The 26,274-nt window shown below is 55.0% G+C and overlaps 1 protein-coding gene across 1 annotated transcript; it reads right to left on the bottom strand.

The window, feature by feature from the left end:
• Positions 1-1,699: 1,699 nt before the first annotated feature.
• Positions 1,700-25,965, bottom strand: IL5RA (interleukin 5 receptor subunit alpha). The gene is made up of 12 exons (XM_053929271.2): positions 25,587-25,965; positions 24,513-24,622; positions 21,027-21,095; positions 19,116-19,261; positions 18,765-18,906; positions 16,405-16,558; positions 16,143-16,330; positions 14,126-14,271; positions 11,436-11,574; positions 6,974-7,067; positions 5,890-5,974; positions 1,700-2,796 (listed from the first exon to the last, which is right to left on the bottom strand). The coding sequence occupies exons 3-12, from the start codon at positions 21,082-21,084 to the stop codon at positions 2,707-2,709; spliced, it is 1,242 nt and encodes a 413-aa protein (XP_053785246.1). The 5' UTR covers positions 21,085-21,095; positions 24,513-24,622; positions 25,587-25,965; the 3' UTR covers positions 1,700-2,706.
• Positions 25,966-26,274: the final 309 nt, after the last annotated feature.

Raw genomic sequence — 26,274 nt, 5'->3', positions numbered from 1 at the left:
GGGAAGGCTGAGTCACAAGAAGTCCATAAATGGCACACGGCTGGCTACGGATGCCGGGTCTTTCCAAGGGCGGCGCTGACACGCTGATGCGTGGTGGGTGGCGCTGTTCTCCGTTATGGGTGACAAGCAAGAATGGGCCGTGCCCTCCCCTTGGTACAGTTACTGGGTCGGCCAAAAAGTCCACTCACTTTTTTCCGTAAAATAAAAGGCACGTTTTTCCTTTTCACCAATAACTCTATTGATGTGGATATTTTGAGTATGTCGACTCTCTCCCACCTGGCAGAACGTGGATTGTTCTCAGTTAACGTCTTGATTTGATCGCTGATAACTTCACCTGGTCTACCCGGCCGTGGAGCACGGCCCAGCGAGGAATCTCCAGCACGGAGCTTCACAAACCACTTCTGACACATTCGATCCGTCCCAGCACCTTCTCCACACACCGCACACACCTTTCTTTGCATTTCAGTTGAGTTTTTACCTTCCCGGGAGTAATAAAGCATAATATGCCAAAGATGTTGCCTATTTCTTCCATCTTCAATATGAAAATAGCTGCACAAAAATTCACTAATTTTGATGTTTTTTAAATGCACAGCTGATGGGACAGCTGTCACAATACAGTCTAACAAAACTGTTTCGAATGAAATTAAAGGCAACTAAGGGCTGCTAGAGCCGCCGTGCGGAAAAAACTAAACGATCTTTTTGGCCAACCATGGGATTTGCGGGGTTAGCCCGTTAAAATCAAGGATTTACCATCCATCTCTGGACATTCCCCGAAAGGACTCCCTTACAAGTGACAGCCAGTGGGGCTCCCCCAGGCAGCCGGCCTCCCGTGGGGACGGAGCATGTGGACTCTGGGTCTGACCACAGGGGGCACAGCTTGTCACCTGGGACAGGGTCTGTGGGGCCTAAGTGCACAGCTAAATCCAGTTAAACTTGGATTTCACATTTCAGAAAATGCTTCTACCCCTGGCTGGTGTTGCTCAGTGGATTGAGTGCTGGCCTGCAAATCAGAAGGTTGCTGGTTCAATTCCCAGTCCAGGCACATGCTTGGGTTGCAGGCCAGGTCCCCAGTGGGGGGCGCACAAGAGGAAACCACACATTGATGTTTCTCTCCCTCTCTTTCTCCCACCCTTTCCCTCTGTCTAAAAATAAATAAAATCTTTAAAAAATGCTATGTTCCATGCATCTGGCTCATCATCTGTTCTTTATAAATAAAGATTTATTGGAACACAGCCACAGCAGAAACCGTATGCTCTCACAGCTGAAAATACTTACAACTTAACCCTTCAAGAAGCAGCTTGCCGACCTTGACCTATGACCCCAGTACTTCCCTGTTGATTTCCTCCCAGGAATTCCCCAACCACCACCGCAGCTTAATGTTCCTCCACTTCCTCCCCTGGCAGGGCACCTCTTTGCTTCTAATCTTAATAAATGACATAACCTGGTAACACACCTGCATGGTGAACTCTGACGTCAAGCACGTGGGCGGGGACCTGCCGAGAGCCCAGGTGGGCCGGCAGCACATTCCCCTGGAGCCCGGGGCTGCCGGTGCCGGAGCAGAGCCACGCCAACCATGAGTCCCTGCCTGTCTGTGTGGTTTCGTTTGCACCGGCACGTGGCTCTCCAGACCCACGCCAGGTCTGGATGTCCAGTCCGGTGCCCATTTAAGAAACTCGCCTTCATTCCCACTGCCCGGCTGAGGTCACCCAGCTCCTACTTGGGGGTTAGATCCACAAAGAGCGACGGGACATTGTTCTCAGCCCTGAGTGTTTTATACTTTAAATAAGGGAGGAGGGTGTCAAATAACATAAATAACACCGTGAGTGACAGACTCAAAGAGAAGGGACCCAAACGGAGAGGGAGACTTCCTGGTGGCAGAGAGCCGAGACTTAGTAGGTGAAATGCCGATGAGATGCAGAGACAGGGTGAAAGGCTTCTCCCCCTGAGGAAGTGGGCGTGGAGTGTGCGGGGCACGGCGAGCGCAGAGCCGCCCTGGGGAACACGGGGCGCCGCTGACGCGTGGGACAAAGGGGCCGGAACTGAAGGTGACGGGTCAGGGCAGGTTTTGGACGTGGGGTGACCGGCACATGTGCCTTTTGCAGATGCTTCAGAAAACGGGGGTACGGGATGCGTGGGTTTCAGCTGAGGGGCTGCTGGGAGTCCTGGCTGACAGACGAGGACAAGAGCCGAGGGGCCAGGGCATATTTGGGGGGACGAGAAACGTGCAGACTCAGACGGCTCACGGCCGCTTACATGGACATTCCTCACTCCAGGTGCATCCGCATTCGCATCTATTACCTAAAACAGGGATGGGGGGGGGCGGGAATCAAGACCATCTTTCAGTGCAGTCGATGTTCTAACAGGAAGGAGGGGTTTCCACCAAGTCCAAGCCCCAGAACCTGATCTGCGGGGCGAGAAGCAGGAACAGTCTGCCAGCCTTGTGGGCCTTCGGAGGGTGTTTTCGGGTCTGCTCTCTCTTCCAGAGACCCAGCTCCCCTCTAACCAGTTAGCACCTGAGGTTTATTGATTCCACCCACAGAGGGTCCTCTTCACCCATCGGGCACCCGGCGGGCGGGGGGAGGTCTGGATGCCGCATCCAGTTTTAAGAGCTGCGTCTGGCCGTGAGGGCCGCGGCTGCGGGAGGCTCGGTGGGTTCTGGTCTCTCTCAGCCTGGAAAGACAGCTCTCGCCCTTCTCCCGCGTTCCATCAGAAGACCAAATCTTCCAGGCCCTCGAGACCGTGCTCCGTGTCCACGTAGCTGATGACTTCGCTTTCCGTTTCGCCCGACCCGGTTTTCTGCAAAACAAAACATCTCCCCTGAGCGACCTTTCACGGAACTTCTTGGCTGTCCTCTACGATTGCTTTAAGTCTGTGTGGCTCCTAAAAACAGTAAATGTTCACTGAGGACAATGTGGCAAATTAAGTAGAAAGATGACAAAATATACACATAAACGCTCCCCCGCAACACAGCCCACAGTTCCCCCTCAGCCCTTCGTTTCTGTGTATAGAGTTGTCTTTATTCACAGTTAAATGAAGCCCAGTGGTTAAACAGCTTTATAAACTGATTTCTTTCGTGTAACATCATGTAATATTTTGTATTTCATTGTATGTGCTTTGGCCGCATCCTTTTGAATTGCTCTGTCATATTCTGCCCACAGTTTACATTTGTTGTGTCCAGTTTTGGTGACTATAAATAGTCCTGATGTGAATCAGAAAATTTGCGGTAAAAAAAAAACAGAGCCTGGAAGAGACCGTGTTCTTCAAACATCCTCTGCTTCTGCCCTGGACACGGTTAAGCATGGCTGTGCCCCGCCCACTGATGCACCCTCAGCCCCATGCACCTGTTGGAAGGGACGCTCTCTGATTACTGTCGTAGAAACAAAGGGTGGAGACCAGTCCCTGACGAACTGAAAGCTCAGAATAAGGTTTCTTTTGTTTTCAATGAGCCCTTTTTTATTGTTGCCAAAGGCCGACTGATCCCTCTTTCATCCCTCCCCCTACCTCACCCCAAATATCTGTCCTTGGAATGTCAGAGATTCTGACTCCCGTCTGAAGGCGTAAAAAGTTGCTAAGGACCTCCCTGGGTGCATAGGGTGCAGTGGCCACCCCAGTCCCAGGCCTGGGGACCAGCCAAGGTCAGGGACTTGGGTCGTGACCACAGGCAAAGGGCTTCCTTTTCGCCAGCCGAACATGTCCCGGGGGGTTGCCGACATCGCCCCTCCAACGGCACTCACAGGCCCCCTTGTCACCCTGGTAGCAGAGGTCCCAAGAGTGGGCTAGACGGGTTTTGCATTTGGAGGTAGAGGCTGAGTACCACCTTTTCCCAATTCTACCTGCGCTCCCTCTCTCCTCTCTCTTACTCTTTTTTAAAGATTTTATTTATTTATTTTAGAGAGGAGAAGGGAGGGAGAAAGAGAGGGAGAGAAACATCAGTGTGTGGTTGCCTCTCGCACGCCCCCTACTGGGGACCTGGCCTGCAACCCAGGGATGTGCCCTGACTGGGATTCGAACCAGGGACCCTTTAGTTTGCAGGCCAGCACTCAATCCGCTGAGCCACACCAGCCAGGGCTCTCCCTCATTTCTGAATGACTCTGCAACATGAGGAGACAGTGAGTGCCCGAGCAGCCTGGGGTGCTGAGCTCTGCCGTTCGTCGTTGCTTGTTCTGAAACCAGCTGATCTGCCCCGAGTTGTTACTTTGCACACACGACTTGATCTTAATGAATAACGTTCTCCAAGCCGGTGTCTTCCAGCAGCCTCGGGATGCAAAAGGCAGACTTCGGGGCTCTGCTGGGATGTCGGATGCCAGGTGAGATGCTCCATGAAGAGGCTGGGCTGCGGTTTCCAGCCAGCTTCTCGGCGCCAGGACGCCGCCGCCAGGGCGCACGGACGGTCCAGCTCTGAGGGCCCACCGTCCCTCCAGAGCAGCTTCAGTCACGAGAGTGCATGGGCTGCTTCCCTGGTCACCAAGATGGGACTACGGGCGGGGCATTCTTGCTCCCCCAAGGTCCCAGCTTATTGAAACGGTCCCCTCGGTGACAACTTGATCGTCCCTTGATTGTCCCTACAGCGAGGCACCAGCTGGTGCCTCCAATCATGAGGGCTTTGTTAGGGAGAAAACTAGACGTGTTGAGAAAATCGCTCGATTTACACCAGAGGTCTGCAAACTCCAGCGGGCATGACAGCTCTGCCCGGTTGTCTGCCTGTGTGAATAAAGCTTTATTGGCACAGAACCAAGTGCACCATTCGCATATTGTCTGTGGCTGCTCTCCCACGACAAGGGGCAGCGTTGAATAGTTGAGATGAACCATTTCGCCCTGAAGTATCGACTGCCTGTCTCTCTATGGAAAAGGTTTGCTGACCCCTGGTCTAAGTAACCGTTCCGTGTGAGGACAGGTTCGACAGCAATGTCACGTAACTGCCCGCTGAGAACCACGAACACCGCTGAGAGAAGTTAGAGAAAACCCACGTTAATAGGCTGCCCTGTCGGCTTTGCGGAGCCCAAGACTCAGTGTCGTCGGGGCGTCCCTTCTCCCCAAATTAACGCAGTTCTGCTCAGGTTCCCAAGCTGGCTCTAACACTTACATGGAAGTGAAAGCCACCTGGAGTGAGAAAAACAGCCCTGAAAAAAAGTGCTATTTGGAGGCCTCACGCTACCTGGTCTCCGGGTTTACGATAAAGCTGTGCTGATAGACAGGCAGTATTGCATTGGCAGAAAGACAGACGAATAGAGCAGGGAAACCACATGGACAGTCCAGAAAGAGGTTCCCCCACCGTCCCCCACACACGCCAACAACTGGCTTTCGACAGAGACATCAGTGTGACTCCCTGGGGAGAGTGATTTTTCCCAACAAGTGATGCTGTTGGAAGAGCCGCAGGTAAGTCAGCATCTGGGTAAGCGAAAGTGCTCTGCCTGGTGGAAAGGGCCTGAGAATGCGCACGTTTGGGCAAATCATTCGCCTCCTCTCTGGTTCTTTGCACCGAGGAGCTGGGAGATCTCCTACGCAAAGCCCCGCTGAGTACGATGCCCGTGAGCAGAAACACAGATCTGAAAAGGTGAGAATGGAGCGGAATGTCAGGCCCTCTCCTCTATGCCTCTCACTCTCCGGGGCTCATGGAGTTCAAGGACTTGCCCAAGGTCGCTGACGAGATGGCTGGCAGGAAGTTCACATTCAAGTGTGACGGGAGTGAGACCTTTCCAACATCCAAAGAGCATCGTGAACACGTATAACAGAACGATCAGCCGAAGGGCGGACAGTGTCGCTGGAGAGCACCCCCGGCCTCCTGGGCAGGTCCCTGCTTTGTAATACGGAAGCCACCAGCCACCCGATGACGGACCCCAGGGACCCGCCCTGGGCAGGCAGGACAGATCAAAGAACCTTCGACATTACCTCGTAGTTCACGGTGGCCAGAACATCTCTAATGTCACTTTTTGGCCCTGGAACTGGTGGAAACAGCTTGGTGCATATGTGACCCCTGAAAACAGAGCAACAGGGGGGAATTAGGTCCTTAACGTCACTCTGAAAACTGGCCTCGTTAACGCCAGGACCAAGACCTGCAAACATCCACATTGTCATCGTGGTTGCAGACCTGGGGGGGGGGGGGCACCTCAGGGCTCTGGTGACGCCCGAACCACCCAAAAGACAGAACAGTAGCCGCTCAACCAGCACACGTCACAGGGCCTGCTTTCTGCAAACACAAGACCCATGTCCCGTGTGGGGTGAGTGAGGTCAGCACCCTGGCCACATGGTGCTGGCCCGCAGAATGTCTCTCTCCTGTCCTTTGAGATGCCGCCCCCCAGCCCACAGATGCCACCGGAATACCGCGGTTGTAACAGTGGGGCTGCTCCAAAGCCTCTCCTGGGCAGGGCCAGAGCAGACTGGCTCCGGGGCCTCCCACAAGCGCGTTGGGGACGGAATGCCGAAATGGCTGAGGAGTTCTTACAGGGTCATTTGTGGACTCTGGGGAGGTGGGGCGTCGCCAGGCCCCAGTGTCATTTCTAGCACGTGTCCGATCTAAGAACCATCAGCCACTCAGGGACGGCTGACGGGGCAACGGGTCGCATGGGGGCGGGACCACAGTGCTCCCAGCCCCGAGCACCACCTTCCTTGGGCAGAGACGCAACAGGTGCGCGGACAAAGGCAGTCCCGGGCTGAGCGGACGGCCAGGCCGTAGGGGGCCACAGGGCACGCCTGTGAGAACCTTTGCGCAAATGTAAGCCAACAGATTCCAGAAGGGGCGGTCGGGCTGCCACGGCCCCGCGCTGAGTCTGGGTGTCAGGGTGTCGGGCTGCCAGGGTCCGTGACCCACGACGGGAGATTCTCAGCCTCCGTTGGGTCCACGCTCACCTCGGCCAGGCCGCCCCGGGGACACGGACGTGCCGTGGACGCCACCCGAGAACAAGACCCCCACCGACTCGGCCAGAGAGCACGAGCCCACGCGCAGCCCCGGAGCCCCGGCGAGAAGAACACCTACGTCCTGCAGCCGAGCGAGCACACGAACGCGGCGCAAAGGGCCGCCGCGAGCAGGATCAGGAGCCACTCCGTCCACGGCTTCTGCGCGTCCTTCCCTGGAGGGAGGAAGACGGAGAGAAACCAGAGCTGAACTACAGGCCGAGCGGGTGGACTGGGTGCAGCGGGCAGTGGGGACCACATGCGCTCCCCCCACCGTGTCCCTAAATGCTGGGGGGCCCCGGGCCCAGCCCCCTGCTCTCGGGGACCGCGGCCGTCTGGGCCTCAGCGCCCTCGCCTGGGAAGACAGCGCCCTCTGGGCCCAGCGCCTCCGGGGCCCGCGTTTTGCAGACGCTCATCTGTAATGAACTCAACCTCACACACGGAGCGTGCGCGTGTGGCTGACCGTCTGCGAGTCACGGTGAAGTGTGGGAGCCAGAAGCAGCTCCTTTCACAGCCCGTGTGCACACGCCCCTGTGCCGGGTGCTCGCGGCTACCGGACACTTTGCAAAGGGTGTAGGTGACGCCCGTTCCCTGCGCAACTCCCACTGCAGCGCCGCGGGGTGGGCGTGGCCTCTCCCTGCAGTGCTGTGGGGTGGGCGTGGCCTCCTCAGGAAACAAGATGGGGGAGGGGACTGTAGCCCATTGGGGCACTCAGTCCCACGGGGGTCCAAGCTGGGGGGGCCAGCCCCCGGACTGCTCCCCACCGTCCCCACCCCAGGACACGCTGCACAGGCAGGCACGCCCCTGAACCCATCCCAAGCATTTGTCACCAAACCGCCTCCTGAGCATCCCCTTCCCAGCTGGACACACACGTGGCTGCGCATCCCCACTCCCGGACAGGGCTGGGTTTGCGGCCGCATCTCCGTCAGAACCAGGCTGCCCACACGTTAACGATTTGGCGGATGTTCCGTAGGCTCTGGGTGGGAATGAGTCACTTTACTGAAGCCCTGCAGCCTAGTGTTGGAAAAAGTTTAGTGTATTTCCATCTGCTATTTTACAAACAGCCACGCCTCGTCAGTAATGGAAAAAAAGAGCCTTGGAGAGTCAAACCTTCCGATGTCCCAACCGCACAGCCCCGCCACGGCTCAAGGTCAACAGCTGGTTGTCTGGGCTATACCCCAGGGTCCCCTCATACATAGTCGTCACTGCACGTGCTCAGAGCTGACATCCAGAGCCACCGACGAGGAAGAGCTGATGCTGTCACCTGGAGCACCTGCTTGCCTTCTGCACAGGGGGGTTTCCTGAATCAGGGCCCCCTCCAGCTCCATTTCCCCGTGGTGGCCCAGGTGCTCCTTGCACGCTCAGCCATGCTGTGAGCCCCCTAGGAAGAACCCCAGGCTCACGTACCCCAAGCGTGAGCCCCGAGAGGGGTCTGCCAGCAGGAAAAGTCCTGTTTACCACTGAGGCACGTCCAGGTCCGGCAGGAAGCAGGAGCCGAGACGTAAATGTTATCAGGGTTGCACACGCACCCTGCTTGTGCAACACCCGCACCCTGAGGTGTCGCGGCCTGATAACAACGGCGTTTGCTGCGGCCGTGATGACAAAAACCTCTTCAGTTAAACCACCCTCTAGTTGCTGCCTTCAGCGCTCCCTTCGGTAAGTGGAGATTCTTGCCAAATTAACAGGAGCAGAGAGGCACCTGCCTGTAATTCTCAGTCCCAGAAAGGCACTGACGCATGCAAGGTATGCGTGGGTTCAAAGTCAGGGTCACTGCCCAGAGGGAGCGGGCGAGTCGGTCGTTTTTACGGCGGGGCGTCTGTGGTGTCCAGGGCCGAGGACCCCAGTGAAGAGGGCCAAGGTCAGCTCACTGCAAAGGAGACACACCCAGGCAGGGCCTCTGAGCCCAGACAAGGCCCCACAGCTCACCGCTGAACGGAAATTACCGCGGACTCCCTGCCGCTCAGTCATTTATCAATAATGCAGGGCATGGAGGGTCGGTGGTACAAGTAAGTGAATTGAAGTCAGCACTTCCGCTTACTTTGGGGACACAGAACAAAGGGGAACGGGCCCCCCACCGACCATACATGTCCCTTGGGTTGAAATGATTAGCATTTCATTTCATCAAGTGATTCTGCAAAGGTCATTAATTTGAATTCTGGAGTCTGTGGTCTTGGAGAATTTAAGAACAGGTATTTCCAGATAATTTGAACTTTATCTCTGACTCAAGGAGAAACTCAGAGATGGTTTTTTTTTTTTCAGGAAATCGGTGGGCACTGCTCTGTGGTTACGCAGAGATGAGCCCTAGAAAGGGGAAGTCACCAAGCCTGTGCCTCAGAGTCCTCTGGACCCTCTCCCTCCTCCCCGGGCGCTTGGCAGACGTAGCCAATGTCAGGCCCAGCTGTCTGGTTTCTGGTGACTCCAGCATCCATCGATTTTGACACCTAACTCAGGAAGATTCTCTTGTTTCCTAACCCTGGGAAGATGAGGGGGAGCATGGGTGTGCACTGGGATGGGGTCGAGAGGGAAAAGACTGAGGCCTGGACCCCACCCCATCCCAGACTGAGTGCCGCCCCGACCACTGGGACCTAGGTCATGCCTCTCCCCTCCCGGCAGCAGGAAGAAAGAGAGAAAGAGCAGGCAGGGGAACCAGAGGGCAGGGCTGAAGGCGACAGGGTAGAGGTCCCACAGGTGGCTCCGGCCCTGCAGCTTTTGACTCAAGTGTCCGAGGCCAGAGGGCCGGTTTCGTCACAGGGCCACAGCCACGAATGCCAAGTCGGAGGGAAGCGGGCTGCACCCCCGTTCATTGGGATTAATGGGGCCTTTCTTCCCTCCCAGCCCAAAGCCTCCACGCCCCTGGTCTCCTGCCTCAACCTACTTGCAGGACGTCCCTACAGGCTCTAGGGTGTGTCACATGACTCGAAGGGCGCCCTGTCCTCTGCCCACGCCGTGGCAGGACAGCCAGGCGAGGACTTCCTAAGAGTGGCCGTCCTGCAGTGGAAGGAGATGCCCTGAAGGCAGCGGGCCCTCTGTAGGCTTTGCCCGCGTGCCGAGCCATCTGACCGCCGTGGTGAGCCTGGTGCCACCGGGTGCGCGTCCCAGCCTACATCTTCCTGAACAAGACAGTCTTGCTGGTGCCTGCTCTGCGTCACTGAGACCCTGGCCTTCGGTGCCCAGGGCAGAGCCCTGGGGGGATGAGGCCTGGGACTGTGACCGAGCCTGGTCCCCGAGAAGCAGGACTCGGAGTTACTGAGCCAGACCCATGGCACGGCTGGAAACTAACGGAGGTGGACGCCCAGGACACTCTCCCTCGAGTGGGGAAGGACAGGCCAGCGGGAAGCTCTGTCCCCATGCTCACTTCGCACGCGGCCTCGGGTCTCCCTGGGGCGCAGGCTCTGGTAAACAGGAGGCGCCAGGGCAGTGAACCGACAGCAGAACGTGAGAGTTAAGAAAGTTCACAAAGAGAAGGACGTGGAAAGTGGGAAGTTAGCTCTCGAGATAAGGCTGAGAAGCCGGCCGAGGAAGGCAGGTGATGAGGAGTACTGATATCAGGAAACTGCTCGTTCTCTGTTTAACAGAGTACATTTGCCCCCTCCTCCGGACCCCCCAGCACCGAGGACAGAACTACTGCAGAATCGCAGGCCAGGCGAGAAGCACACGCGGCCAGCTGTCCCCCCGGTGCCGCCCCCTTGCCCCCTGACCACTGGGCACCGTGCCAGCCCCGGCCCCTCCAGCCCCTTTTCTCTCATCTGTCCAAACCGGCCCATCCTGTGCCTCACTTGTTAGTCACTAAGCCTGGGAGATGCTGGGTCTGCTCCACGCCACCGGCTGACGCGTGGGTCCCCTACGGGAGAAAGATATCCGCTATGCACAAGTACCCTGTTTGAGAACGACGGAATTGCTCAACATCTCAGGGGCTCCACTCCCCGACCTTGAACTAAAGGAGGGGGACTCGATAATATCTAAGAAAGGCGATAGCTGGGTTGGAGTAAGAATGGAAGGGAGGCTCCCGGGCGCCATCGACAGGACAGGGTGGGGGAGGATGAAGGCTGTGACAGGAAATGGTGTGGCAGGGAAATCACCTGCCGGCTGCAAGCTGAGGGAAATGACCGCCGCCCCTCCGGGGAAGGAGAGTCACCGGTGGTGACAGAGGAGAAGACTCTTCCCTGTGACCTAGCACAGCCTGGATGAAAGTTTCTCCAGCTCCCTCTGCATTAGGGACCAGTGCACGTGATTCTACAATTTTCCCCAAATAAAAAATTTTGTTATAAAAAATCAGATAGAAGTAGAGTCAGATGATCTGAAAAAAAAAATAGGTACTAGGGTTTGGAAAGGCTGGCGCTAGTGAGAAGCTGGAGCACATCAGGGTCACGGCCGCCGGGTAAGCCCTCCTCTGGTCAGGGAGGTGGAGGACCGGCAGCAGACAGGGCACCAGGGACCCGGGACTGAGTCCCGACACCCACGCATGAATGCACACGCCCCAGGGTTACCTGCGTCCTCCAGGAATGGGCTCCTGGGTGGTGGACACCAGACACCCCGACACTCACCAGTGTCAGTCGGCTGGCTCCAGGCGCTCCAGAGGCCCCGCTCTCTGCAAGTGGAGCCCACAGCGGCTCTCACCGCCACGCAGTACTTAGCAATGTCGCTGACTGTGGTGCTGAATTTGTTGGTCGTCGTATTTTCAGTCTACACGGGGAAAGAAACTAACATTACGGTCATCTCTAGACACGTAACTGAAGCGGTGCCAACACCCAGAATGAGAGGTCATACTAAGGGGTGGGGCTCTGTTCTGTGACCTGTTTGCAATCAACAGGACGCATATTGATGGATTTATTTCAGGTGGCTTCCGGTGGGCCGAGTCACCCTTCAGGGAAAGCTCTCTAGTAGCCACGATAAATGGAACGGGCAATTGTGAGGTCATGATGACCCGTCGGGGCCCAAATGGCATTTCCGGACAGAAAGACTGGACTGCCGACCCCATGAAGCACGATCCCGAATCTCGTCTGTCCCTCCTCATTCTGCACTCACAGGTCCCAACAGTGCCACCTGGTTTTCTAAACCATTTTGCACTGGCAAACTACAATCCGTGGGCGCCTCGGACCCGCCGGCAAAGAATGCCGTATGTATCTTTAAATGATTGCAAACTCTCAAAAGAATAACATTCCATGACAAAAACGACATGAAAGTGGACTTTCAGTCCCTGCAAACAAAGGCTCCCGGGCCCGGGCCTGTCCACACCCATCCGCTTCTGTGCCGCCTGTGGCTGCCTGCGTCCTGGACGCGGAGCTCGGTGACGGTGGCCAAAGCCGCACGGCCCGCAGAGCCTGGGACACCTGGTCCCTCACCGAGACAGTTTGCTGCCCCCTGAGCTACAGCTCGGGGTGGGGGCGGCGCGGTGGGGTTGGGCTGTGCACACCTGGGGAAGGAGAAAGAGCAGAGGCCGTAAGGGCGGGTTGGGTTCTCGCTCTGCCTCCAGCTGCCGCAGGGCAGTCCCCCACCTCCCCGAGTGCTGCCCCCACCCCTACCTGCAACGCAGGAATAGGAACACCTAACTCGTGGGTCACTGAGTCACATGGGGTGACCTTTGGCCCAAGCTTAGGAAACTGCTACATCGAATCCCATGAACGCAGCCACTGTTCCACCCATTTAATGGGCAAGACGGCAATTTTGGAAGGTTCGTTCCCATCACAGGGGCAGGGCCTTGGTCCGGGGCTGAAATGAGGCTGTTCTCTCCCTCTCCACCCCTTCTCCTCCGTTCCCCCTCCTGACCCGCATCAGCCCCACCCTGCCAGTCCCCTGGCCCCAACCGGAGGGGACGCTTTTCCCGCCCACACCCTAAGCACTCCCGGGACTGTTTCTCCCTCCTCCACCCCCTGCCCCACGAGCACCGAGCATTTTATCTCCCCCATCTGGGGCTTGGGCGGCTGGTATCCGAAAGACCAAGTGACCCCTCCCCACCCAGTCCGGCTCTCACCACCAAGGCCCTCTGATTCTGCAGTTGTGCCCCTGTCTCCGTGCTGAGTAAACCCTTCCTTCCAGCTGTCCGCTGCCTGTGACGACGGCTTTAAAAAAGAAATCTTTTTTTTTTTTTTCTTTAACAAAGTCTCAGCATCCTTCCGGAGAAGTCAGTCTGTAAATACTTGTTGAATCAAGTGGAACTGAATGGAATTCGCTTTGCCTCCTACTAGTAGGATGCGGGGCTGCGTCCCGACTTCCCTGTGTTTTCTGGCTCTGTGGCTTCGGGCCAGTCCCCTCGTCCTCTGTGCCTCGCTGTCCCGTGAAAAGGGAGCGACAACAGCGTGACGGACTTGCCGTGAGGCCAGGGCACATCGGCAGAGTCAGCCCGGCCCACAGCCGGCGCTCAGCAAATGTCGGCTGCCTTTCAAGTCCCTTTCCCCTTGAACTTCTCGTCCATGAGTTTAAGTTGCAGGAACACACGTGCAGCATAAAATTTGCCGTCTTAACTCTTTCCAGGGGCGCGGCTCAGCGGTGGTAGGGACAGTCGCACTGTCAGGCACCCCAGTTCCAGCACGGTTCCCGACCCGCAAAACTGAAACCCTGCCCATGAGAGGCTCACCCCCCAGCCCTCAGAAACCACCAGCCACTCCCTGTCTCTGTGAAATTAACTCTCTCCTTGTCTCTCGTAAAGGGGATTATGTAGCGTGTGTCTTTTCGTGATCGGCTCAGACCCCTTAGCGTGCCGGCCGCAAGGTTCATCCGTGGCGTCGCTCGTGTCAGAGCTGCCTTTTAAAGGCTGCATCGTGCTGCCTCTTACGTATGTTCCTCATTTGGTTCATTCACTCATCTGGTGGTCTCCTCTCCCGGCTACCGGGAATAATGCTGAGATGGACGTCACTGTGCAAATTTCTCTTCCAGACCCTGCTTGCAATCGTCCGGGGTTTATACCCAGCAAGCTGAGTTCTGTGATGATTCTCTTTTTAATTTTTGAGAAACCGCCATGCTGCTTCCCCTAGTGGCTGCCCCATTTGACACGTCCCCCCCGCCCCGGCAGGAGTGCAGCATTTTTATTGGATTCTTTGCATGATTTTCAACTAAAAGTATCTCCTTTGGAGACAAAAGGCCAGCAAGGGTTGGTTTATTTCCACAAAGCCCGGTGGAGGTAAGTTTTCTCTGACCTTGTTAGTTCTGAGCTGTGAGCAGAGCGGTCTCTGCCGACGACTTGTAACGGGTTCTGAGAGAGCGCCGTCATCGCGTCTGGGGGTGATGGGAGAATTACCTGAACGTAGCCCTTCCTGGTGCTGTAGATTTTCACTTCATATGTCCAGCAATGGTTCGGAAAGGCGGAAACGGGCTTCTCCCAGCGGACGGAGAGGCGGGTCCCTTCCATCTCTGCGGTGACGTTCCCTGGAGGGTTCACTTGATCTAGGTGAGACAAGGAGAGGCCCGTGAGCGTGAGCGGGGCTGACAGATCCCATCCAGCCTCTCAGGGAATGGCCCTCAAGGTGCACGTGACTGGTCCCTGGCCACAGGACTCCGGCTGCTCCCCTGCGGCCCCTGCCTTGCCCCAGGGAAGAAGAGGTCCCGCATGCAGCCACCGAGGGCTGCTGCCCCGCCTGGCACTGGGTGGTAGAGCCTCTTCCCTCCTCAGCACTGGGCAGGACCACCCCCCACCCCTTTTAACTGCTGGAGTCGGAGGGTAAACTGATCCTGAAGAGCAGTTGCCCCTGAGCAGGTACCCGGCCGGGGGCGTGCACTCCCCTCTCGGGCTGTGGCTTTTGTTCCCTTTTGTCGGGGAGTCTTGTTTTGCTGGAAAGCTCTAGTTTTCTCCTGCACAAATCAACGCATTGGGGGCTAAACTTGTCTTTACTTTAAAACAAGAACTAAGGCCTCTCCCCTGAGGCCTCGCTTGACTGTCTTGGGCTATGTGATGGGGGTGGAAATTACTTCTAGGTGAGTGCTCCTATGTTAGGTTGTGTGACTAAGATCTCACAATTGCTGAGTCACAGGGACAAGCTCAGAGGGGGAACCACTGGCTCCAGAACCTGCCGTTCCCTGAGGAGAAAGTTTTTAACCAAAAAAAGTGTTTATTTGTTTTAGGAATCTGAGGAGTTGGCCTCAGTGAACTGAAAATCACATAAACTAAATGAATTCCTGCGCTCGGTATCGGGTCTGGTCTATGTTCACAGTAATTGCGGTGCTTCCCGAGGCCTCCTCAGGGTTGGTGTCACCTCTTGTCGTGAAAGTGACATGTTCAAGTCGCCTAAGAAATAGGCTATAGCGTGGAATCACGCTGCTCTTTCGTGAACGCCGTGATTCTCTCAGCCAGGTTCTCTTCCGTTCTCCACAGACACGTTGCAGCCAGTTCATGCCCTTTAAGTCATTACCTTTTGCATATTTACTGGATACCGGTGCAGGGTGCTATTCGAAGCACTGTGTAGTTAACACACTTAATTTTCACAACACCTCGTAGGAAGGGTTACTTTCTCCCATTCTTCAGATAAGACTGAGGCACGGGTTGTCTGGGGTCTCCCCACTGGTCCTTGGGGGAGCCGAGGGCCAAGCCCACAGCCCGCACCGGTCCCCACCCCTCTACTGAAACTCGACTGTCGGTCACCAGGGAGCTGTGGGAGGGGCCCTGGTTTTGACTGGAGCGCGTGGAAGGACAGAGAACACCTTCTACCTGAGCCCTGAGCACATGCAGCCTTACCTAATACGTTTCTGTCTGGGGGTCACAGGCTGAGAGAGGGAATTTAAACTCAGAAGCCTCAGGAGGAGACAGATTAGGGTGGAGAAGGGTTGTAAGCTGGAAGTGGGCAGCTTGGGCACGAGAGATCTCAAGATGGGCTGCCTGGTGGCCTTTGGAGAGCTGAGGGCCCGCCTTGTGGGCAAGGGGGTCGGAATTGCTTGGAGGTGTTACCGACCCACCCAGGACCCTCGCACAGAAATCTCTTACCCCAGCCGGAGCTGCTGAGAAATGGAATGAATTCCTTCAGCAATGATGTCATGGTTTTCCGCTGGGGGAGACTTTGCCCCCCAGGGGACATCCAACAACGTCTGGAAACATTTCTGGCAGCAGAATTGGCGGGGGCGAGGGGTTGCTGCTGGCACCCAGCGGGTACAAGCCAGGGGCACACAGAGCCCCCACAACCCAGTCACCCGGCCCCCAGGGTACTGTGCCGAGGCCGAGAGCCTAGCCCTGTGGCCGCAGCAGCAGGAAAGAAAGGAGGCAGAGGAGGCGATGTTTACAGGCTGTGCTGCTCAGACGCCTCGAGCCCAGCCCCGGTCTGTCTTACCGATCTCCGGAAGGGCAAACAGCCGATCGTAGGGCCTGATGGCAGCGCGCCGGCTGGAGCCATTAACCCGCACCGCCAGCGCGTCCTGCCCTTTGCCGTCGATGGAGGTCGTTGGAAACCAGCACGCCACATTTCTCTTCAGCGTGTCCTGGCTGTACTCGCCGCACGCTTCAGTCCGAGAGCCGTACCTGAATCGGAACACCTGTGAGTTTTCAAGATCGGAGGAAATGCCCCCACTGCCTCAGTGACAACAGGCACCAACCTGTAGTAGAGGACATACTGCGTGTCCGCGGGGGCCTCCTCGCCAGCACGCCAGGCGCAGCGGAGAGACACTCGGTAGGGCCTGGAGTCTGTGTGGTTGTTTGCCACGGTGTTCGTGGTGCAAGTTAAATTCACAGCTGAGGTTCCTGGAGACCCTGGATGGTCCAAAATGAGAAGAACAAGAAACGATCGTGACAGCCTCTGAATCTCGAACTTCCTCTGAAGCCCCGGGGACTGGGGACATCTCATCCACCTACGTAGAGTAATTGTCATCACGAGTTTGTAGAAACCTACTATTTGCAAAGGCCAACTTCAAATAGGGGGAGGGAGCTAGTTTGCGACCTTGGAGAGCTCTCCCCTGTGCTGGGGGGCGGCTGTGTAGGACAGACATTACTGGAAGTTTCAGAGCTCACAGCTCTGTGTCCAGCGGCCTCGGTCTTCTGATGCACATTTATCAATAGCTGGCCGAGCCACCTCGGTCCCGCCCACCCCGGGCCTTGGCTGTCCCAGCTGTGAAGGAGGGGCTTGGCTGAGGAAGGGCTCTAAGGCCACTGTCATTCCCGCCATTCTCCAGGCTGCAAGCGAAGGCGCCACGGCTGAGCTGGACGGCTGCTCGGAAGGATGCGAGTCTGGGAACGCTGCGAAAATATGCCACCTCCAGAGACGCAACACGAGCGCGTGTGGTCAAGTCCTATCTGCGGTGGCAGGACATTAGGGAGACTGGAGATTTCAAACGGAACCCTTCTACATGCCTTTTGCCCAGGGTTTCCCCAGATTCCTTGACGGGATCCCTGTTTTCTTCCAGCTTCCCTGTCCCAGTGGGACCCAGCGCTTTCAGAACACGTGGCCGTGAGCTCGCTCTGGGACCAGAAACGCATGGGGGTGGGGAGTGGGCGGAGGGTCAGGGAGACCCCCCCCACGTGCATGCCTGTAGTCCCAACCGTGAGTGACAGAAGGGGGTCTTCTTGGCTGAGTGCCAGTCAGTTATAAGATGGTTTTTGTCACTGGTACCCGGGCTCATTCCGGGGGGGAGGAATAGGGCCCCGCTGGCCAGAGAAGTTGAAGATGAGAAAGCCTGGCTGAAGCCAGTCTGCTGCGTGTCATCACCGTGCTGCCGTGTGTTCCTGCCCCCAACACACCCACTCGCTTTCACACAGAGAAGAGATCCACCCGCACTCTAACGCCTGGGCGTCCGTCCCCGAGCGTCGTCTGGTGTCCGCTCGTCCCCCAGTGCCCTTCCAAGGACTGAATTACCGAGTATGAGTTCCACCGGATTTGGGCAAAAATAATTCATATTTCACGCGTGTGCTCCGAGGAGAGTTAGTGTGGCAGGAACGTACCTCTGAAAGGGGCGTTGTGGGTGCGCCGCAGGTGTTTGCTCCAGGGGGGGGCCAGTGGCTTCATGGAAAGCCCCAGCGACCACACCTGAGGTGGGTCTGCCTGGGACTAGGTCTGAGTGACCCGTGTGACAATGACCCGTGGGCCAGCCCGGCCAAGAGACTGCTCTCACACAGCCGCGGACTTGGCGGCCGCTCCTCCTCTCTTCCTCTGTGTGTGTGTGTCCCCGTGTCTCATCAGCAGAGTCACGGGCTCGAGGTGTCAGAGACCCTGGTCCCCCACTGAGAGCACTATAGAGAGCGGGCTTCTCTCCCTCTCTGCCTCACGGCGATTAGGTTTTGTGCTCTGTGGACGGCCCGCCAAGTTCCCTGCAACTCGGGGTGAGCAGTTACAGGCCCGAAAATGTCCACCATGTCTGAAGCACGCACTGCTTGTTGCGTGGGCGCAATCGAGCACAGACTCAGTCCCCGTCCCCAGTGGGCTTAGAAGCGTCGCCTATTTGTGAAAGGCAAATAATGTCACGTGCCCACGAGGAGCTCAGTCCGAGGAGGCAGTGTGAGAAGGACGGGCACCCCTCAGCGCGTGGGGCAAACCAAGTGGGGGCTTCCAGAGAGGCTGGGCTTGGTCTGAGCTTTGGGGTGCAGGGTCATTCTGAGGAGAGGGGCCAGGACAGTGCTTTCCGCGGCCACATGCCCAGTGCGTGGGGTCACGGTCAGACATCTGAGAAGAGCAGAGAGTCCACGCAGGTCCCTTAGGACCCAACTATGGGGGACCTGATGACCGTTTGAGCTTCTGACCGGGGAGTGAGAAGCGGAAGCGACGTTTGCAGGGGTGTGCCGGGCGGCACGGGGTGGGTTAGGGCAATAAGACCTGAAGATGGCTTTGGCGAGGACTCGAAGATGCGGAAGGACCCTGGGCAGGGCCTGGGGGAGGCCTCGAGAGAAGGGAGTTGCTAAGTGTTCTGAACACTTTCCCCATGGACAGAGTCCAGAGTCCAACTGGGCTTTTGGAAACCCGGCTCACCTGGCGGGGCTTTCAGCTCAGCAGAAACCCAGCGGCTGGCCCGCAGGGGATGGTGGCGCTCCCACAGGATGGTCCGCACGCTTGCCGAGAAGCCTCGATGAAGGACCGTCTCGTACTTGCGGGCAGTGGACTTGATTTCATACTAAAAACAAAGCCCACGAGTCGTGATACATCAAAGGGAAATGACCTTGAGAGAACTATTTTAAACAAATACGCGTGTCCTTCCAGTTCTTAAGTGGCGCATAAAATGCAGTGGAATAGGTTTTGCCCAGTGGCAATTTCCTCTGGGAAGGACAAGGTGTCAAAGTTAGGGTGCACTCTAAAAAGGGACGGGCGTGGGAAGGGACTCACGTCGTCGTCCTGGGGAGAGTGGACCCTCAGGTGGTAGCCCAGCTGCGCACGGCCTCGCTCTTGGTCAGGATCCGGTTTCCAGCTTAGGAGAACTTGAGCCAAACCCGTCACTTTAATGGTGAAATTGACCGGTGGGAGCAGTGAAACTGACGGGGAAAAAAAGCGGTGGCACAGGTTCAGGGGTACAGGGGCAGCACCCTTTCAAGTTTTAAAATGTTTCGTGGCACACTCTCCTGGCTGTTTTGGCTACTAGAATGTATAATTACTGAAATAATTTTGGAGGAAGTTCCTTTAAAGCTGCTTTAAATTTTTTTTTTTTTTTTTACTGATTCTGGAGAGAGGGGAAGGAAGGGAGAAAAGGAGGGAGAGAATCATCGATGTGAGAGAGAAATATCGATTGGTTGCCTCTTGCACACCCCCCAGCTGGGGACCAAACCTGCAGCCCAGGCATGTGCCCTGACCGGGAATTGAACCAGCGACTTTCTGGTTTGTGGGCCGATGCTCTAACCACCTGAGCCACTCCAGCCAGGGCTATAGTTTCTCTTAACTCATTATCTTTTGTTTTTTCACTTTGTCTAAGTATTTACCTGTAACACCTGAAGATTTTTAATTGAAGTATAAATATTTTACTGTATCTGTCTTTTTAGAACCATAGTTTTGAAACTGAGGCCATTATCCACTAATTGGCTGGGATAATGTATAAGGCACTTTCTACGATAATTCTGTTTCACGAACCTCCCCTTTCCATTCTCCAAACGTACTCACGTGTTTGTGCGTGTGCTGGCTCACGATGTAAAACGCATTTCTTATTATGATCTAAAGTCAGACAACTCTGTAGGCAAGACTACTTACATAGTCATTTCTGGAAAAAGATTTGTTCTTGTTTTTTTTTTTTTTTTAACTTTTCCTGAGTTAACCACTCTCTAACCTTGCCTTCAAAAGAAAAGCTTTTATTTCAATTCCAGAATCAATGTTTGTTCATTTTAGAAATTTTGAAAAGCACAGATGAGAAAAAAAAAAAGAGAAAAGAAAAACCACCTATAACCTACCACTGAGAACGGGACCAGCAAGTGGTACATTCCTTTATCCCTGGGCTCACGTGAATAACCCCTTTGACATTTAAAAACAGTTAGGGTCTTATTGTACCACAGTCACAGTTAGGAAACGTCCTTTGGTTCAGCTGCTATGTGGTCAGGATGTTCCCACTGACCTTGACTCTGGCGCAGCCTCCGTGAACGGCCTGTCCTCACTCGGCACACAGGGCCTCCTAGGGTTCTGTCTGCACCGCACTGGCATCGTGGCCACCAGCGGCTGCATGCGGCTATTTAAATCTAAGTGCATGTAAAATAAATGAGGTCTTCACGGCCTTAGCTGCGCTCACCACTGGTGGGGGCCCCTGCATTGGGGACACAGTGCAGGCGCAGACCACCGGCATTGCTGGCCGGAGGAAGTCCTCTCGGACAGCACAGGGTGGGCGCCACACGACCGTTATCTTAGACCCTGTGTCCACGCCAGACCCACAGGTCAACACGTTTCAGAAACAAACACAGTGGGAGATCATCGTCCTTGGCCACGTGGCCTCCTAACTGCTCCCTTGAGGGAGAGACGTCCCCAAGTAGCCACCAGCTCCAGCCTTATCCCGGGGGCTTTACTCTGTGGGGCCCGTACACCCACACTGGCAAACGATCTCCCTTTGCAGCGCCGCTCTGCATTGCGGCCGGCCTCGCTTTCTCACCACACGGCGTGCTGAAAGAGTTTGTGTTCTGGTGAGGACAACTGCTCCACCCCTTTAAAGAAAACCCACATGTAATTTCCAAGTGGAGGGATCGTGGATCAGAAAACAATGCTGGCATCTTAGTCACGTGCTCAGGCTGTTAAGAGACATCGCTGCGTGTCACAGACGGCACTCACATTTGTCTGCCCGGAGGATCGCCGCGGCCCCCAGAAGGATCAGCAACGCAGGCGCCATGCCGTCGGGTCCTACAGAAAACAGAGGGAAGAAGATCCCTGGGCACATTTTTAGGAGAAACTGGCAGCTGTTTTCTAAAGTAAAATGCAGTCCCCCGGCCGACTAGAAAACAGGAGCGATCTGTGACGTGCTAGAAATACAAATACGAACAAATCTTGTCCGAGGCGCAGAATGGCATGTGAACACCTGCTGTCATCCACGCTTACAGCTGCTCCGATGCCGTGTGTATGGGGCGCAGCAGGAGCGGAGAGACTTCGGAATGGACCCCTGCTGGCACTCCGGTGCCCAACACCACCACGGTGCAGTCAGGGAGAGCAAAGCAGGCAGGAGCGGACGGTGGTCCGAGGGAGCCCAGGGCGGCCCCAGGAACAGGAGCCATGCTAGGTGCGGTTCACCACGTGGAAGATACCACCACCACTCTCGTGAATGAGAATCGAAAGACGGGCCCATGACCAGAAGCTGAAACCTGAAACAACTTCAATGTGTCGGAGTATGGGAGACACGGCGACACTTCAAGCTTCGGGGCAGCTGAGCAACCCGAGTGGGGGCAGACCCAGGGCGGGCCCACAGTCACAGGTACGGGCCTACGGAAAACGCAAACCCATCTCTGCCTGCGTCAACCATCGGGCGATAAAGATGAGTCGGGGGTGGAGACCTCTGCCCTGAAGTGTGAAAGCCTGGTGAGATCACGTCCACGCCTGTTCCCCCACGTCCGGGAAGAGAGCGGAGGGTCTCTTGCTGGGAATTGGACCCTAGAAATCGTGAGTGTTTCCTCCGCAGATTGGGAAAGGCAGTTTTCAAAGGAACTTAACTTTGAAGATCAAGCTGCACGTGTGGCTTCCGCCTGGTGTGTGGTGCCCCAGCTTCTCCAGATCAGCCCATTCTGCTATTCCCCCGGCCCCCCCTGATTCTGATGGGGGGGTATTACCCAAGTTATAAGACTCATTCGCAAAGACCAAACAGCTGGGGCTGAACGAAACTCTGCCCCCCATCTCAGATCTTCCAACAGCAAAACCCACGTTCTGCACTAATTTAAGTGACTGCCATTTTCGGTTTAACATCTTAAGTGGTTTAGCATTTCCCAGATATAATTCCGGTGGAACTGCAAAAGCTGCTTGTCGGCTAACTGGACACCTTCAGGAGATACCGAAAAGCCCCCTTTCCTCATTATCACATCTCAACTTACTGCTTCTCTAAGTCACTGCTGAACTTACTAGTGAAACTAGTAAAATGTCCCAACGTAGAAGACAGAAGCAGCGTATCAATTACTCGATTTCTTTCTGAAATAAACTGAAGTATTGCTAATCAGAGTTATGCCACTTTTGATCAAAAAAATCTTGTTTTCTTTTTTCTCTCTAATGATTCTGTGCTGTGTAGAGCGAGAATTTTAAATCAACAACAACCATGACAATAAAGGCAGATATTTTAATATTTTTAAATTTTCAACAAGTGAGATTTTTAATAAATTAAAGGGAAGCATTAGTATTTACTAAGCCTGAGAAGCAAAGATGAAAAACCCTTACCAAACAACAACAAAGACAGCTTCCTCTTTAAGTTAAGAAGGTGCTGTTTTGAAACATCAGCATTTCCTGAGGCGATACTATGTATGTTCTGGCTTGGCCCTAACTTTCATTAACAGGAGGGATTCTAGGTCAGAAAAAAAAATGCAAAATTGGTATTCCCTAGTGACTGTTACTGACTGGCAAAGTAGATACTTTGTTACCATCATTCTTGTAAAAATGATGTTTATTCTTGGCAATTAAGTTGTTGAAGTAAGCAGTGAGCCCGTCAAGTATCTCAGCTGGGAGAGACCTGCGTATTTCACGGAACCAAGCACCCTCCCCTAGAATTCACCATGTATTCTTACTTCACGGTTGCTGCAAATAGACTATTTTCCATATTTTATCATTCCAACTTTTTTGATGATTACTCTGTTTTGCCATAAAACAACCTTGGACTCTTCCCCCCACGTATCATCGTGATATTTTGTCTTGGAAAACACATCACTTTGAAAGAAAGTTGGTTATCCTGTAGACAATGCAAGACAGTCGAATAGGAAGGAGTGTGAACACCACCGGGGGTGACAGCTCGGTGGGGGACGGATGCATCCCACACGGGGCTGGGTATCGCTGGATTCAGCACCGACCGCCTGTGTTCTACGCTCCTGTCCCCCCTCTGCTCTGCTCTGCTCCCTGAAAGCGCCTCCAGCGTTTGCCCACGGCCCCTTCGGAGTCGGGTCCCAGGCCATGCTGGAAAAAATAACTGAAATGTCTTTGGGCCACCTCTCCGCAGACGTCAACTGGGCGATATTTCATTGTGCAAGAACAGAGCTACTTGACTAGCTTAAAATTATATCGGAAGGACAATATGTTCAACTCATTCTTCTCACAGCTGCCCACCGAAATCCCGCAGTCACCCATTACATTGTTAAAATAAGATTCAAATGAAGCTGAAGGAAACAAACACAGGCCGCCTCCCCTCCACGGTCAGAAACACACGCTCCGTTTCTTAGACGGCGAGCTGCCCGCTCTCGTCCCGTCTCACTGACTCACTCTTCCTCGAGCGAGATTCCTCGAGTGCCCTCTGACAGTCAGGTTTCTGGCAGGTGTGAGATACGTTTTTTGAAATTTGGGAGAAAATAGGAGCAGGTCTCTTGCCCTACAAATGTCTCCAGAAGGTTGGGTAAAGTCCTGAAAATTGGCAATGAATTTCCCCGATGTTCCTGAGAATTGGTCAAATTCTACTGAAGTTCAGACTTATAAATACTGTCCCCTCTTGTTTACCTTTTTGGCTCATTGTTCTGCTTGGGGCATTTATCGTGGAACCGAAGGTGTCATCCCGGCACCGCTTTTAGGGTCTTTTTGAGTCAGCTGTGGTGACAGCTACCCCCAGACTCGACCTCCGGGCACAGGAATCGAAAAGCAGCTCAGAGGATTCACGCTCTATTAGGCCCTTAAATGTGAAGCGTGTACTCGAACTTCCTCATTTCTTCCTGCGCAGTGGAGTCAGCAACAAACCGTGTCTCCTGGGGGCGGAGGCGGGGGGGGGGGCGGGGAGGGTGAGGGATCCACAGAGAAGCCAAGGCATAAAATGGAAAGGACCACTCAGCGAGGTTTACTGCATCGCCCCAATATCGACACTGCACACTCCAAAAACCAGCTATGAATAATGAAGTCCATGTATAATGCATGCAATTTTTTTTTTGCTACTACTTGACTTCTGATTAATTTTCTGAAACACCCCTAAAAGACAGCCCTCGGATGCCCATTGTTCCCAGAGGGCTAAACACACTTCAGCCAAGGCAGAAAGGAGGCCTCCCCACTGCGTATTGGGGAAGGGGAGGGAGGGTTTTGCTGCCATCTCCTGAGGCCCAAATGCCTCCGGGCTCACTGCCCTCTGTCATCCAGGCTCCCCACTCCCGAACATACCTGTCTCTAGGGGTCCTCTGACGGCACACGGTAGCGGATGGTCAGCATGTCCTTGCCCGAGCCGTGGCTGCAGCCCAGCGCCCGGCGCAGCATGAGACACAGGCCCAACCCTGAACAGAGAACAGGCAAATTAGCGCACGCTCCTCACGAGGACAAGCCGTGGGGGTGACACCCAGCATGGGGGCCAGCGAGATCGGAGCTCGGCAGGCTGTGAGCGGGGAGCACACCCCGTCTGCTCCTACGCAGTGCGGTGGTACCTCTGGCCCTCGCCTGGAAATGTCCCCAGGCGGCCTTGCAAGTAATGAAGAAAAATGAGGTGGCTGATTTCCCAAACTTTACCATGTTTTGAAATGACAAACTTTTAACATATAGCTGCATGCATTAATATATTTCTCAGTAACTGTGAAACAGGGCAAATTCCTTCACATGAAATAGAAATTGTCCGAGGTAATAAAATTCTCAACACGATAGTTTATTGAATCGAAGGTCAATACGTTCATCAGTACGCCTATAAAAGCGTCACTTTCCGGGCGTTTATGAATTCTGGGCTCGTGGAGCCTTAAGAGATTGTGCTTTCTCCCTTCCCGTCTCCTTCCTTCTCTCATTTCATCCATTTTTCCTGTATACACAGAAATCTGTTTACGTTGCTTTGGGCAAATAATTAAATCAGTAAACTTAAAACCGAGTGAGATCTTTCAGCAAAGTTTTGTGCCTTTCGTATGAAATCAGACAATCCCCAGGCCTCCAGACAGCTGCCCCGCCCCCATCCCGAGAGAAGCTGAAGCGGAGTGAGTGACCTTGGCTGCTTGTAATTTCTTTTGGCAAAGATCAAGTGTCGTATCTGTTCTTATCAGTACTTTCTTAATTTGCAGCTTTCCTAATTAACTCTGGAACTTCCTCACCGAGCTGTTTCATTGTATCCTGCCCCCTTTTTTCCCAAACTCACGTGCTTTTTAGGAAATCTTCGCAGGTACTATACTCTCATTTCAGCCCCTGAAACGCCTGGAACCGTGGAAAAGGAGCCCCCTCCGCAAGCCTGCACAAAGCTGCCGGTGTTATTCCCATGCCACTCACCTTGCACGGACTTGCACGCCTCAGCCCCTCAGCGGGTCCACGGCACGCGGTGCACTGCTCAGAAGCCACGTCACTGGTCCGGCGCGCCGCTCATAGCACCATCATTATCAGCTCTGTCCCGACGGTACTCATGGTTTTATTTCCCCTTTTGCTTTAAAAGCTGGCCGTATATTCACAAATCGTGACTTCTCACTTTTTCTCCCTCTGCCTCCATGTCAAGGGATTACTCGGAGGGAGCCCAGGGCCTGGTTACAGAGCAAGGCAGGGCTCCCTGCGCCCGGACCCCACTTGCGGAGCAGGGCGGTGGCTGTGCCTCCGAAGCAGCCGTGGGGCTTTGACAATGAACCTTATCTCGGCACGTTTTGAGTTGGAGGCAGTTCTTCTTCACGGTTACATCATCGCAGCTGTGATGGGGAAAACAGGCCTGCAGCTTCCTTCGCGATGGGCTAGCACCGGGGCTCTGGGGAGCACCCCCCGGGAGCATGAGCCAGCCAGCGTGGTGGCTGGGCCCCCGCCCAACGCCAGGGCTCCCCTGCCCTTCCCCATGTCTGGGCGGGATGAAGGGCAGCCTCTGCAGCCTGGACTTGTCCCCGACACACAGTGACGGTGGCCCCAGGGGGCTTTGCCCCCCCTCCAGGACCTTCCCTCCTGTTCCAGACGGACCCCCTGCGCTGCTCTCGGTATGTTT

The sequence above is a fragment of the Desmodus rotundus genome, chromosome 8 (assembly GCF_022682495.2).
Source record: "Desmodus rotundus isolate HL8 chromosome 8, HLdesRot8A.1, whole genome shotgun sequence".
Taxonomy (NCBI): Eukaryota; Metazoa; Chordata; class Mammalia; order Chiroptera; family Phyllostomidae; genus Desmodus; species Desmodus rotundus.
This window is presented reverse-complemented; position numbering and strand designations above follow the sequence as displayed.

What these genes read in the sequence shown, in the direction of transcription:
- IL5RA (XM_053929271.2), bottom strand. Translation starts at nt 21,084, where the DNA reads ATGGCGCCTGCGTTGCTGATCCTTCTGGGGGCCGCGGCGATCCTCCGG. An exon ending in CCAGGAAGGGCTACGTTCAG is followed by an intron (nt 11,575 to 14,125) that starts GTAATTCTCCCA and finishes TTCCCCGTGTAG; the next exon opens with ACTGAAAATACGACGACCAA. An exon ending in TGGCCACCGTGAACTACGAG is followed by an intron (nt 2,797 to 5,889) that starts GTAATGTCGAAG and finishes TTTGTTTTGCAG; the next exon opens with AAAACCGGGTCGGGCGAAAC.